Source organism: Ptychodera flava, chromosome 14 (genome assembly GCF_041260155.1).
Source record: "Ptychodera flava strain L36383 chromosome 14, AS_Pfla_20210202, whole genome shotgun sequence".
Classification (NCBI taxonomy): domain Eukaryota; kingdom Metazoa; phylum Hemichordata; class Enteropneusta; family Ptychoderidae; genus Ptychodera; species Ptychodera flava.
The window spans coordinates 13838116-13854004 of NC_091941.1; the positions used below are offsets into that span (position 1 = coordinate 13838116).

Sequence of the window (15889 nt, forward strand, 5' to 3'; positions counted from 1 at the left end):
CTACTCCCTATAGCATGTAGAACTGTCCAGTATTCAGCTTGCAAACACGCGGCCTGTAGGCCTATATGTGTACCATGCAATTGTATCATTGGCAAATGACTTTCAGTCTGGACTCTATATTCAGCCTTTTGTCGACAAACTGACTATCGTGTTTCAGCATGCTGTAGGGAGATACCAAGAAACTGTATTTGATATATTGCATAGAAATATAGAAAAAAATTATCAACAGTCGCAGCTTCTGTCCCGATAGTAGACTTACTTGTTTGTTTTTGTACAAAAATTCATACATTTTTGTAAGCTTTTTAGATAAAAGTAATGAAATGCAACAAAATAGTTCTAGATCGTATTAAAGTTTTAACACAATCTGAATAACTTAAATGTTATTCAGTTTTCATTGAATTGCCCACCAAACCTTGTAATCGTAAAAAGTAGAAGGGAACAAAAAAATTTCAGAAACCCCCCCCCCCCGACACAGCAAAACTTTCAAGTCCCCCCTCAACTACTCCCAAAATTTTCGAATCGCTGAATGTACATAATGACATATTCAAATTACATTTCAAATAATCTTCTCATTATTGACTAGTAAAGGCCGGAATCAGTCACAAAATAATGCATTTCATCCCAAACAAGATGTTTTCCAGAAATACGATGACACCACTTCTGATACTGAGGCATCAAAACTGATCCAGTCAAACTATCAGTCGACGCAGTCGATGCACAGTCACCTGTGTTCTATTCCGCTTTGCGTCTATTCGCCCCATAGACGTGTGCACATATCCCCGAGAAGAATGGTTCTTCCCGGGGGTTCTTCACAGCCACATGAACATTCCCAGTCATCGCAAGTATGACTGATTGCGCCCTCTATAACAGGAAGGAGTGAATGTTTCGTTTCCTTTTGGTGTATGCCCTCTGACATACGTACAGTAAACATATCGGACAGCTCAGTCACATCGCCCGCATCCCCATTGACAAAACATACACCGTATGCAGCTAAAGGTACAACAGCAGTGTGTAGCCCGTATACCTAGTCTATAGAAGTGAAAGGTACGTCACTGTGACAAGCGAGTAAGCGTCGACTATAGGACATGATCATCAGATCATAGAGTCAGTGTAGAGTTGACTGAGTGATAATGATAATGGCGAGAATGGCGCAATATCTAGCTGTTCCAGGTGCTCGTTACGCAGCACCACAATGCTGACCATGGAGCTTCCAGGTTTACTGTATATTGAACGAAGTCTTAAACTCTAAAACAACCTGTTCCACATATGACGCCCCATGACTGTGGGGCACAGTGTGCGAAACAGTGTAATACCATATCTGACAAGAATTCAGATAAGATGAAAAATGCTCTTTTCTGTGACAGCTATATATGGCTACATATTCAATCTGGAGAAGTAATCCCCAAAATTAACACATATGTGTAAATTTTATCATGGTCATGTCATGTAGTCCTAGGCTTTGCATGGTCTAAAGAGCGGAGGTACCAATGTACATCAACGTTTTGGAATTTTGTTGCAGACTTCTGTTTGTAGAAATCATAACTACAGAATTGTCCTAAATACAATTGTTTACATAAATATCTTGGGCAAAAAGGGTGTCAGGGAGTATACAAAAACCTGCTTGCTTTGGGTGGGGGTTGTTACTGTTAGTATATATATATATATATATATAGAGAGAGAGAGAGAGAGAGAGAGAGAGAGAGAGAGAGAGAGAGAGAGCGCCAAGGTGGTTTATTAAAAAATGAGGAGATGAAGATTTCCTATCAGTTTTTAACCAATTTGACATATTATGTATTCAAGAAACTTGGCTTTTGAAGTCAAACACTGTTGCTTTAGATAGTTAAAGTTATTTTAGATCTGATAGAAATTTTCAACATAAACGTAACAAACATGCCGCTTGGGACCTGCTATTTTATTAAAGTCAGGCTTTAAGACAGATATCCGTAAGATAAAAGGAAACATTTCTAACTTCCTGCGGACAAAACTTTACAAGGATTTTTTTACAATTCGGAAGTGATGTTTTTATATCTTGTGTATACTTACCTCCACAAAGGTCAGTAATGCATGTAATAATGATTTTTTTTAATTCTTTCTGAGATTCTTGAATTTTCTAGTTTGGGAGACATAATTTTAGTAGGGGACTTTAATGCTAGGACAGGTAATTTGCAAGATTATATTCAACATGATAACATAAATCACTGTTCCTACACCTATAAATGATTATATTCCTGACTCTGTACATCATAGAATTTCCATGGATGATGGTATAAATTGTAGTATCATTTCATTTGGGAGACAACTTATTGATCTTTGCATTCAAATGCTTAACATCAGAACTGCAAGGGATCTTTATGGGAAACCAACTTGTTACAAGGGAAATGGATTTAATACAGTAGATTATGGCGTTGTTACAAAGAACGTCATGAACCAAATAGATTATTTTTTCTGATCATTGTCCAATAGGCTTTCCTATGAATATAAATAATATAAGTAATATTGTGAAGCAGTCAGTCGATGTAGAGTGTAAACCATGTCCATGTAAAATTTGTGGAATGATAATGCTAAACAAGATTTCTTAGATACTCTGCAAAGTTGATCTATTGAAGAAGACTTCAGAAACTTTAATATCGACTGTTATACTTCTCATTCTTGTGATGATGTTGTAAAAGTATTTGAAGGTATTATTCACAAAGTGTCAGATCGCTGTTTACGTAAAGTTACAACGAAATTGAAAAAGAAGAAATAAAATGTGTTGTTCAGCCTTGTTTGATAAGTCTTGTTTTTCACTTCGTAAAGATCTTAAAGATTGCTGTAAACTGTTGAATCGCTACCCAAATGATCCACATATTAGAGGGAGATGTTTCACTCTGAAAAGAGAATACAAAAACTTGTTGAAATATAAACTGTCGGCTTTCAGAGAGGGTCAATTAAGGAAATTAGAAAAGGGCTACTCTGAAAACTGTACTGACTATCGGAAATTATGGAAAAATATTTCAGGGAGTCATGTCTGCGGGTATAAGAAAATTGACATATCTATTTCTCCTGGTGATTGGTCTTCCGACTTTACACAGTTGGGTGATTTTTCTTGTGAAGAAACTGATAATGTTTCATAACGTATCCTGTCTGAATTATCAAATATGGAAGCAGCCAATGAATTTGATGTGAATTGTTTTCTTAATTCCACATTTGCAGAACCAGAAATCTTGAAATCAGGGAAATCCCCAGGTGTTGATGGTATTTTAAATGAAATGCTAAAATAGGTCGGTTCTTCTATACATACTCCACTGTGTGCATTATTCAATGTCATCCTTTGGAACATTTCCAAATGCTTGGAAAAAAGAATATTTGGTCCCTGTATTCAAATCAGGTGATACATGTGATGCATCGAATTACAGAGGGATTTCTATAAATAGTTGTCTTTGCAAAACTTTTTACCTCTGTGTTGAATAACAGGCTTTTGACTTTCTTATAAAAGCAATGGTATTCTTTCGCCATTTCAGTCTGGTTTCAGAGCAAAGAGGAGAACTGCAGATCTTTTTGTTTTGCTTTCTCTTACCGACAAGCATGTCTATGCGAAATTTTCGTAGTCAAGCTGCAGTCCCAGTCAAAGGTATCTATATTGTTGTTTTGTAGACTTTCAGAAAGCATTTGACAGAGATTGGCAAACAGATTTACTTTGAAAATTTCAGAAATATGGTAATTTTTATAGCTAAGTCAAGTCCATGTACCACACCCTTATGAAAATGATCTTCCCAGTACATTTGGTTCCATCGAGGACTGTCTTGCCAAGCTTGTTCACTCCTAATCAATTGTCTGATTTATGCTGATGATCTTTTATTGATTTCTGAATCTAAGACAGGCTTATAAAGCTGTTTTGATAAACTTCATAGGTTTTGTTCTGACTTGAAATTATCTTTTAACATAAAGAAAACAAATGTTATTGTGTTCAACAAAAGTGATCATCTTGTAAAAGGAGTTACACTCACTTACATTGGAGTGACTCTTGACTTAGTGAAAGAGTACTGTTACCTTGGTTTTGTCATTACCCCAAATGGTAAATTCAAAGAAAATTTTCACAATCTTAAATTGAAGGCAATGAAAGCTCTTTTCAGCCTTTGTAAGTGCCTTCAAAATGGTTCACGTTCTGTAAAAGTAGCATCATCGCTTCTTGATAGTTTAATTTTACCTGTTATGACTAAAGGCTGCGAAATATGGGGACATAAAATTAATGACAAGTGTAACTTTCTCAATGATTTTAGTATCTCTTATTATAGATTTATCCTTGGAGTCTCTAAAACATGCACTGTCTGGTTATAAAGCACACGTTCAAATACTGGCATAGATTGGTTTTATCAGATGACATCTTACTGAGATCTGCTTATATGCATACATCCAGGTTGAATTCAGATTGGTCCGATCATATACTAAGCATATTGAACTTGTACAGCGGGAGTGATATATGGACTTATATTTGTGATATTGATTCCACAGTTAATTATGTATATGATAGTTTATGTGAAATTTATGAACAAACATGCCTGTGAAATATACATAAAAATACAAGGACATGTGGAATGCAGAAGAATAAGCTCCAAACTTTCAGACTATTTAAGACAAATTTTGAAATTGAAAGTTACTTGTTAGATATAAAATCTTTTACCTATAGGAAGTGGCTGACAAAACTAAGAATTTCGGATCACAACCTTCAAATAGAATTGGTAGAAGGTCAATTCCAAAAGTTGCTGCACATGGAAGATTCTGCAAACATTATAAGTCTTTAGTTGAGGATGATTTCACTTTGTAATAGAATGTACAAAATACAGAACTTATCGAGATAGTCTATTTTCATCCACAAGTTTGCAATCCTGGCTTTCTTGATTTTAATAACAGAGAAAAGTTCATGTATATTTTTACTCACAAAGATAAATTACCTCTTGTGAAATTCATTTCTTGTACTTTAGTTCCTCTCCTAGCAGCAGCTTCATCCAGCGTTTGTTGAAGTCTGCAACTTTGAGTTGGACTTGGGTGTTACTCAGAGTTTCATGCTACATGTGTTGAGCCATTCGTCTGATGATCACTACAGAGGACACATGTAGTGTGAAACTCTGATTAACGCCTAAGTCCTGTTTTCTACTTGTTATCAATTTGTAACATAAATCGCTCTGCCATACAGGTATTGAGCACTGTTTTACAACGTGAAGATTTCTGAACTTTCTAGGAGAGAGAGAGAGAGAGAGAGAGAGAGAGAGAGAGAGAGAGAGAGAGAGAGAGATTTCAGTGGTCAAAGTTACCTGTCATTTTTAGTGATCTTTGCAAAATTTCTTTTTTGCACATAAATCTTTTGAGTGATGGCCAAACATAACAGTTGCTTTACTGTTATGGGTCCATTATGTAAATTGACACTTTCCAATGGTCAATTCACATAACTGCATATTTTCCTTACATTGTTCGGGTTTATATGCAGCCAGTTTTCATGATAGGTCATGCTTCCCAACTTCAAAAGATGGCATCCACTGAAATTCATTTGCATATAAAATTAATTTTTTTCATGGTTGATGGTCGAACAATAACCCAGACTGGAAGATCCATTGTTCAAGACAGGTTATAGACCCAGCGGATGTGAATGTATGAGCCCTAATATGCATCATATATTCTCTCGCAATTGACATGTTGGAAATGTAAACTGCACTGCACTGTTCTAAACAGGTTTATCTTTTGACGGTGTGGGGGATAAAATTTAGAATGACTTCCCGAAGTTGTCCCCATAATATGAAATCCAAAGTCAGGCAGTCAGACAGGAAAGAGCATAACAAGAAATCCACAACTACTACTGGGCAAAGAATCAAGTCCGGCTTATTTGTAGGTTTTTATAGAATCCTTCACTCTATGGACATATAAAACAGTTTCATAAAGCTTAAGTGTGGAAAAGTCTAAAGATTTGACTGCACATACAACTTTCAAGTTATTGCATACTAAGAATTAAGTCTGGCTTATTTGTAGGTTTTTATAGAATCCTTCACGAATTAAAAACAAGGCGAAAGATTTTGACTAAGTCCAGTTTCATCACTTTAGAACTAGAACAAATAGATGGTGTTGCAAAAGAGCTATTACTTTATCACTTCTTGGTCTTTGAAAGAGGCCGATATATCTTTCTTTCACATATTTTTCTTTGTTGTGTGTACCGGTGCTTTGCTGTCTGTTCTGTGCTATTTTGTGTCTATGTTTATAACAAATGACAATGTGTTACGAATTTCTGTCTAGTGTTGGATTATGGATGGGTATGATGTCATTATTTTATGAAACAAGAGTAGAGATGGCTTCTGCAATTCAAAGAGGTCACCTCAAGTGAATGAGATGTGACGTGTCTCAATTTAGACTTGCAAGGCAAAATGTACATGTAACTGTTGCTGTTGTTTATATTTAACAGCTCATCATTAAAAAAATTCATTGCAAAGATTCTGTGAGAAGAGATAGTAAGTAAAGGAAAATAGTCTTACATATTGGCTGGAGAGAACTTTGTTTTACTTTGTCCCCATTTCAACTGCATTTTCCCTATAGAACCTTTCAGGGGTCTGGTTGTAACAATAAGAACACACACAGACCTGCAAACATGACCACTGGAAAGTTATTAAAAAATGCAAAAAAAGCCTTCTTGGGTACTTTCGAATTTTAAGCCTACAAACCAAAAAATGGATAGGCTGGCATATATTCTTACAACATTATTAATTCATATCTCTGTCTCTGTATATTGGTGTATCATAAGTAATTTTGGATGCTGTTTGTATTTTTTTTCAGAACTTGACACATTCCTTATGATGGCGATGGCTCCAGGCCCAATATCGTTTTCACCAGTGTTGGCTGTGTGCCAACTAACGAAGATGCATTCAACTTTGTCAGTGTGCATCCGCATCCGGAATCTTTGTCCTCCTCCCAGCAGCAGTGTCTTCAGTCAGTCATACATGACGATCAAGAGGAAACAGTCGGCGAGTACATCAACAACAGTGACAAGCTTCTCGTTAGCCTCCGAAATCTTTTCAACAACCCGGAGATAAGTGACATCACGATTTTGGTCGGCTCCAAGAAGTATCATGCCCATAAGGTGATTTTGGCTCATTCAAGTGATGTGTTCAAAGTGATGTTGATGAGCGATAAATGGAAAGACGCAGACCAGGGGGAAATCCAGCTTGAAGACACACAGTGTGAAGCTGTCTTTGGTCAGTTCTTGGAGTATCTCTACACTGGTAAGGTTCACATCACCACCGACAAAGCTGTCCCACTGCTTATCCTCGCGGACAAGTACAACGTACCTGAGTTGAAGGAATCGTGTGGAGCTTTCATGATGAGGCACCTTGTCACGTCTCCTGGCAACAACCACGTGCTGTCGTGGTATCAGTACGCCAAGACGTGTGGCCACCATGACTTGCAAGAAAGCTGTAATCAATTCATCGAGTGGAACATCGACACGATTATCGGGTCACCGGACTGGGAAATGATGGACAGAGATCAGCTGATGTCCCTGCTCAGGAGTTCGGACATTGTCGTCAAGAGCGAGTATTCGTTGTACTGCGCTCTTGAATTGTGGTTGACTCATGCCAGCCGTGCTGAGTACCTGGAGGAAAACCTTCAAGATCTCCTACCACTGATCCGTTTTCCTGTCATGACTCCGCAACAGCTAATCAATCTCGAAGGTCACTCGCTGGTACAAGATCATCCCAACATTTTCGAGAAGCACTTCAAACGAGCATTCCGATTTCATGCCGTGCCCGTAGATCTGAGGAGTGAAGAGCACTTCTCCCGCTCCAGGGTGTACGAATTCCGCAACTACACCGGCGCGGATCACAAAATAGCTGCCAGCATAATAATACAAAACTACTCGTCAACATCGGGCAATCTGAACAGAGTGCGTCACAAACAGTCTCTGCACACGGTCATCAGCGGTTCCAATGCAGACAGCCACGATACACTACACTGGGAGATGACGTTCTATCCGAAGGGCTTCTATCGAACAGCCGATGGCTTTGTGGTCGAGAGGAATAACGCAGTCCGGTTCCTCATCACGTTACAGAACGGCAAACCCATTGACATGGACATCATCCATGTCGTTTACAGTCATCAGAACAAGGTCACATTTGTCAAAGATATCTTATACCATTCTCATAGCTTCAGCTCCAATAACGTCTTCCAAATAGAGAATTTACTGCCATTTGATGATCTGAGGTCACAGAACTCTCCATATCTAATTGAAAACTCTCTGAAAATCCAAGTCATCTTAAAACCCAAGATCATGGTCAAGAATGATGGCATTCAAAATTCTGTTGAAAATTCACTGTAAATTTCACATTCCATCGTCAGTTGTTCCTCAAATACTCGTTGTTGCATGCGCATCCTAGGCTTTGCTTCAACTTGCATTTGAAACCAATATATTACTGTGGTACTCTCTATACTGCTTTACTTATGTTGTCATAGAGCCCAGTGTGACAATTAAAATGTTGTCGTGGAGCCCGGTGTGACAATTAAAATGTTGTCATAGAGCCCAGTGTGACAATTAAAATTCATCACCACTGGATGATGCAGCCATTTCTTACTTCAGGGGCAACAGAATTTCATTCAATATATGTTGACCGCATCTCAAATGTTTGTCATAATTTTTATTGACATTATAAAAGTTGCAGAGTGTATATATTAATGTTTCTTGACAGACCAGAAAGTCAGTTTTGTGATCACACTTTCTGAGCTTCAGAAAATAATCCTTGATATGTTAATTTAACACACTCTGAACAGATAATTAGTGGTATTCTTACTGAGCTTTACAATAAGGCATTAATTTCATTTCAACAATGGGCATTGTTTGTGTTGTGTGTTTATCTTGCCAGTATATTGTTTTCCAAATGAACTGAGTCACTGAAACTCATCAAAGTTGGCAGGACGCGGCTGTGATCTACAAAGGTTCTGATAAATACTCAGATTCATAAATGTGTACTCAGACTATGAAGTTACCTTCCTCTTTATGTCTGGTATTTAAATTTAGCTCTCAAGGACAAAGTACCCACCACAGGACAACTAGTACCATGGGTTCAGTCGATTGGTCTATCACTTTATCCATTCAGGGCAATTTCCAATTTTTCACATCCAAAGCAACTTCATTAATTCATAGTTTGTGGTTTTCATAATCTGTTTTGAGTGCACAAGGGGTGACTATGTAATTAAACTTATAAACGCTTTTGCTTTGGAAACAACATGGTTTGGGGAGGGGGGGAGGGAATAATTCACTGTCCAAAAATAATGTTTTGTCTTTTAAAAAACTGTTTCATAAAATGAACAGTACATGATTGGAGTTTGTTTTTGTGTATGCTGGAAAAAAAGTCATTATATGAAATACTATTTTTACCTCCCTATGTACATCAATATTTATAAATCCGGAAATACTCTGCAAAGTGCCAGCAACTATAAGTCAATGGTCACATATTCAGTTTGTGTGTTAACATTTACCGGTATGTCTTTGTGTATAAGTAATGGCAAAAAATGATCATTTACATGGCAGGATGAATAATTAAGCGCTTCCCTTTTATTAGATGCTGTTTTAAAATTTATTTTTATGTTTCTGGAGTATTTTCTAACATTGTTTTTGTTTTAACCATGTGAAAGGATGCCATTGTGTTTGACAATGCACATGAGCGATGTGAATCAACTAGGCTGTTGTTCAAATTATGTACCTTTTCTTTGTCATATCCTGTAGGTTACACTGGTATATGAATAATTCATGTAGAATCATGTCTGTATTTGCAGTGTGGGGGTAAAAAACACAGCCATTGATTTATGGTCATGTTGCTTTGTGTAAAACACGTACTCACTCATCAGTTATGAGGAAAAATAAAGAAGGAAGAATGAATGGATTAATGAATGGAAGAAAGAAAATTCCTTTCCATGTGTTAGAGATGTGCAGGTTGCAATGATAAAGGAAGGCTTTTAGTCGGATGATGTTCACCGTGATAGTACCTGTAGAGCGTAATGAAAATGCCTTTGTTTGATTTCAATACCTGTCTGCTATGGAATTGAAAAGAGTCATGCAATGTAAACAATATGAAAAGAGAATTAATAGAGGTCATTGAGTGAGGTCATCTGACATAGCATTACTGTTTTGATCTATATATATTCATCACCAAACAAACCATTGTGGCTTCATTTGTTCTATTTTCAGTGGAATTAATTCATCAAAAGGTGGTTGGAAAGTGATTATGAATAGTCCATACAAGTCTGTTTTCGTTTTACGCATATGAAATCGAGGGCATACATCAATATTATTATTATTATCGTTGAATATGTATCTGAATGCACCAACATATCAATAAGCTGTGTTATAAGTAGACCTTGCACTGAACATAACCACCTGTCAGGTACATGTGACAACCATTCAAGCCTATAATAGTTAAAATCTTGCAGTGTGTACACTGTCAGGTGGTTTGGGTCATCTAACAGAAGACTGGGACAAATCATAGCAACAGCGATGTTTAAATCAAATCACTTTATTTTATGTTATTTTGGTTATTTTCAGCTTTACCTGTACATGTGTAATTGAAAAATATGTTTTATTCAGCATTAGTATTTTGATTAACAAATGACAACTTTTCTATTTTTTAAACAATTATTGACAAGATTTAAACCCATCATTCCTTTACCAGATCAGTGGATTACCTTGTGCAAGGGAAAAAGTACATGTAAAGTACAAATTAAATTCTTTGAATTTCGCAGATACTAAACTGATTTGGTTATGAAACTTATCACACACACACACACACACACACATATATATATATTTAAATTGTGATAGGATGTTTTTTTTGTAAATGTTAATTTTCACGGTCAATATTTATTAATAGGTGATCAATCTACATGACAGATGCAACTGTGCACTGTTGTCCTTTGAATTGTTATGTATAAAGTATACTATTTTATGAGATGTTTCATATACAGTATACGTATTGTACCATATTGTCATTTCTTACCATTATTTAACGTCATGGCATTAATCCAGGACATGTGTCACATTCCAATTCTCGTAATCAATAAATTGTGGGTCTTGTAATGGTTGTAACCAGAGTGTTTAGATTTGTATCCACGACGACACATTAAACAACTTCTTTTCTATTGTATGTGCGAGTGAATTGATACCTGTCCACTTTCCACAATGTACCATCTGATATTTGAAGGAGTTTCCACATAAAAATAACAAATATAAAACCTTAAGATCTTTGGAGTGCAAATTGTGCAAATGAAACACGTTTGTGATTGACTCTGAGATAGAACTCATATCTCTCCATAGTGTGGCCCTTGTTACTCAGGTTATAAATAAGCGGTTACAGTCAAGCAGTGTTTGTTTGCCACAAAGGTCAAATTTACCCATTAGGGGAGGGAAAAATCATATGATAATTCTCGCTCTGAATCTCAAGTTCAAGAGGAATAACATTGTAATAATAATGTGTATAGCATAGGTGTTCATGAGAAAACCATGACTAAGCAAACGCTGGTCTCTATCATCGTATACAGTTGAAAGGTCAACAGGCAAGATAGATTGATCAGCTTTAACACTTTATCTATTTTTAGCATCAGTGTTAATGCAATGCACCGTGTGCTACATCGACCCACATTGTAGGTGACTGCCGTCAGTTTGGTATTATACTCTGAATCAGCTGAATGGCATACCACACCAGGTACTGTAGATTATCTATGTATTAATGTCAAATTATGACTATATTATATTGTGTACAGACGCTACATCAATACCAACTTGTACAAATTTTCTCAAAGCAATTGTTTTCCTTTATTCTGTGGCTATCATGGTGGCCATCTTACAATGGAATGCAGATGATATAAGTTGCCTGTATGTGTAAAGTGCATGTGTATGATCAGACAGACTTAGAATACAATGTAAAATTATTAACCAGGCTTGTAATAATTACCGTCCACTAATACAGACAAATGAAAGACCATCGGGTGAAGCTTGAAGTACAGCCTTCAAAACTGTATCATTGTCTCCTTTTAGGGCTTGCTGTGGAGATTTTGCGATTATAGCAGATATTTTCATGACTGAGATGGATCAAGATAGCATTAACAAATTGCCTGGTCAATGGTTTGATGACAGTTCTAAACTACAGCAGAGTTTTGCTAAGTTATACAACAGTCCAGAAATCAGTGATCTCATCATTCATGTCGGCAAGAAGAGCTACTACGCACACAGATTGTTTCTCGCCTTGGCAAGTGACGTTTTCAAAGTGATGCTGACGAGCTCAAAGTGGAAGGATTCTAGACAGGAGGAGATCCGTCTTGAGGAACCGTACAGTGAGTCGGTCTTTGGAGAATTTTTGCAGTACATGTATACCGGCCATATTTACATTACCACCAGCTCTGCCATTCCTTTATTAATGCTGGCTGACAAGTACAATGTTTTGAACTTGAAGGAGGCATGTCAGTCATTTATGATGAAAAGCTTCGTCAATCCTGCCAGACAAAATCATGTTCTGTCTTGGTACCAGTACAGCAGGAGGTGTGCGCAGCATACGAAACTCGAATCGTTTTGTTTCACGTTCATCCAGAATAACATGGATATCATTATTGATTCGCCCGATTGGGCGATTTTAGAGAAGGAGACACTCTTGTCAATTTTGAAAAGCTCCGATCTCATCATCACCAGTGAGTTTAGACTTTACAATGCGGTAGAGCAGTGGTTACTGAATCCATCAAATGTTAAAAATATCAGGCAGAATCTACGAGAGATACTACCTCACGTACGGTTTCCAATGATGCTGCCAGAACAGCTCATCACAATTGAGAACCGTAAGGTGGTGGTTGATAACTGGTTTCTCTACATGGAGCACTTGATGAAGGCTTATCGTTTCCACGCCGTCTCGCAAACGGCCAGACAGAAAGTAGAGTTCAAAGAAGACGGAGAGGAATACACGCACAGAAATTACACGGACAGTGAACACGGTGTCTGCACCACCATCAACATCGAGAACTACTCCAAGAGAAAACCGTTTGAATATTCTTGCCACATTGAGACTGCCAAGACAGGGTCGTCGGTGGACAGAGACGGCAAACACCGGTGGGATTTGCAGTTCTGGCCAAAGGGCCAACAGAAACCTGCTTTGACAGAGTTCGGCAATGCTTATCTGCTACAGACAGACAATGTGACTTTGGCTCTCGACCCTCTTGGTAGGCTGGAAGAAGCTTTCAAAATTGTCATCGCGATTCAGGGGCGTCAGAACGACATGAACTACATCAAGAAAGTTCATCAGTACACCCATGACTTCGGCGTCAAGATGATGTTTAGGATACGTGACCTTTTCTGTATGCACGAACTGACAGCTGGTGACTCTCAGTACCTTCACAATGATGCCCTGACAGTGAAACTCATCATTAGACCTTGTAAACCTAGCAGGTGATCCAGAGCAGACTGTCACAAATGTGCACTTTGACAACAATGACAAGAGTGAGATGAGAAACACAATCCACCCTGAAAACACTCTTCATGTTGAAGGATGTCTCCTGTGACAAAACCCTAATATGAAAACTTTAACACATGACTGTATATTCGATGAAAACTGCACGGATTTGCAGGCGACATTGCATCCAATTCATGGAAAATGAAAGTTCTAAAAAGTTTTAGATTGATTGCCAAGCAACACCCAAGGTTGAAACTTTTCAGTCGTCACCACGACACTTCAGCGATAACTTTTGGACTCAATGCAGAATGCAAAGGATACTTGTCATTCTGAATTTTGAATATCAGGGTTTCTGAAATATCTTTCCTATATATACCGTTTATAGTGTAAGTTTTGCCAATTTTTTCCCTTCTTTTCCTCGAAGGGACTGATTTCAAGCTTTTCAAGAGTACAAGAGGAGATTAGTGTCCACAAACTGCTGTTGCACCATTCTCTAGTGACCTAGTGAGTTGATAGGGTTAAGGATGATGTACAAATATAGAAGTCTTTCAGGAAAACACCTTAAGTTTGTATCCAAAGGTTGTGTCTCATACTTACCTGTGACCAAATTTTATTTGAAAAAAATCAAAGTCAAGGCCTATAGTTTTCTGAGTGAATAGCACCTTTCACAATGAAGTATTAATGGAAAGTTAGGAAAGATTGTACTTTTGTTTTCTGCTATTATTTTCCTTCTCCTATTAAAGCATGTATTATTTGCATATTCAACAAACTGAAAATTTCTTATAAAACACATGCACCAACCACGCTTATGAATAAACAAAAAGCTGTATACAATTCAGAATGTCGGACTGGTGCTTTCTGACACCAGCCAATGGTAATTTCTTGCTTTCAAAAAATGTTTCATATCATTTTGATGCAGCAATGTACTAAAGTGAGGAGGGGTCACATCGTTTTACATAAGCTGATGTGTGAATCTCCAAACTTTAATAGTGGAAGCAGAGACAGTAATGCATGTCAAAATGAGCAAGAAATGATTGAAATTTGCTAAAACATTCCTAACATTGCTTATGACCCATTTTCCTTGCAGTGAGTTGATTAAGATCTACTTCTTATTTGAATTCTGCAGGTGAAATCTCAAATGACCTTTGGAATTTGACCTCTATAAGCACTATTGGTATGAAACGGAATTTAGGTCATGTCTTTTATCACTATTTGGTTTATTTTATGCATTATAAATTTGAATTATTTATCATAAAATTTCTCAAATACCACTTGATGCTGAAAACCTTTAGGGCACCAATATAATACAGATTTCAGCTGACACTGCCATTTGAGTTACTCATTGACTTAAGATTTCCAATGAGAAGTGAAAATTTCGGGGTTTGATTTTCTCAAGCTGGTAGAGAGTCTGCACCTGGTATTACAAGCAAGGAGTGAAGTTTTGCTTGTTCAAGAATGTACAAGTTGTAATAGAAACCATATCATCTTTGATACCATGACACTGTTAAGGATGTAAGAAAAGATGGTGGTGAACAATAATAATGTGGCAATAGAATATAGTAATGTTAAGGTAGAATGCGTCTTGGACACAGATAGTCACTATAAAACTTTAAGAATGTTGTTTTGGTCTACAATTTGTAGAGGCTCACTTTGAATCTTATGGCGTAAATAAAGTTTTCACTGCATAGTTTTGTGAAAATCAGGAATTTTATTTCACCATAGATATACATGTAACACGGAGGGCAGCCATTTTGTTTCTATGGTACCAAAATTTACATAGTTACCCCTGATTTTCATTCTTCATTTTGAAAGAATGGTTGAAAGTTTGAGCAAGAATTTGTCTTACATTTTTGAGGTGCGAAATACCTTAAAATTACCATTAATTTTGAGGTTCCCAGTGTAAGATTGTCATCAGTTTGGTACATCCATCATCTACCTGCTCATGATATTGATCATTCATACAAATAGATTGCTTTCAAACTTAAAATTATTCAAAGCTTCTTTTTTCCCCTAAAATTTACAATCTTCTATGAATGGCAAGACTATGCAGTTGCTGTGCCAATGACACTAAGTATTGTGGACAAGCAGCCTTGAAAGATTCAGTTGCCAGTTACAATTCACCAGCAGACACAAACGAATGCTCTGTTCTACTATGTCTCAGTCGACACGAAATTCATAAGTATGACCTGTAGTTTATATATGTGTAATAATGTGTATACGACACGGTGCATGTGTGTAAACAAACACCCATAGCTTAAACCACAGTCTATAGGCAATGCTGCAGAATGGCCTGAGCAGAGTTTACTTGATGAGAAAAAACAGAAAGTGACTATCAGTATCAGAAAGTGACTGTAAAGTGCAGACAGTGATCCCTACGAAATTTTCGTACTGATCTTGAAAAGTAACATAGTCCCCGTCAAATATAAATTTGTCAATGTGCAACAGTAAAA

At 37.1% G+C, this 15889-nt stretch overlaps 2 protein-coding genes across 3 annotated transcripts; both read left to right on the forward strand.

Moving 5' to 3' along the window:
• The first annotated feature begins 933 nt into the window (after nucleotides 1–933).
• LOC139149447 (BTB/POZ domain-containing protein 17-like) lies at nucleotides 934–11080 on the forward strand. 2 transcript variants are annotated; one of them, XM_070721221.1, is made up of 2 exons: nucleotides 934–1044; nucleotides 6796–11080. In XM_070721221.1, the coding sequence occupies exon 2, from the start codon at nucleotides 7136–7138 to the stop codon at nucleotides 8330–8332; it is 1197 nt and encodes a 398-aa protein (XP_070577322.1). In that variant the 5' UTR covers nucleotides 934–1044; nucleotides 6796–7135; the 3' UTR covers nucleotides 8333–11080. The 2 variants fall into 2 exon arrangements, 1 of the variants encoding a protein (XP_070577322.1); XR_011556114.1 differs by lacking the exon at nucleotides 934–1044 and adding an exon at nucleotides 3499–3610 and having other exon boundaries at nucleotides 6796–6937.
• A 518-nt stretch (nucleotides 11081–11598) lies between these two features.
• LOC139149446 (BTB/POZ domain-containing protein 17-like) lies at nucleotides 11599–13585 on the forward strand. Its single transcript, XM_070721220.1, has 2 exons — nucleotides 11599–11708; nucleotides 12041–13585. Exons 1-2 carry the CDS (start codon nucleotides 11692–11694, stop codon nucleotides 13437–13439), a joined length of 1416 nt encoding a protein of 471 aa, XP_070577321.1. The 5' UTR covers nucleotides 11599–11691; the 3' UTR covers nucleotides 13440–13585.
• Nucleotides 13586–15889: the final 2304 nt, after the last annotated feature.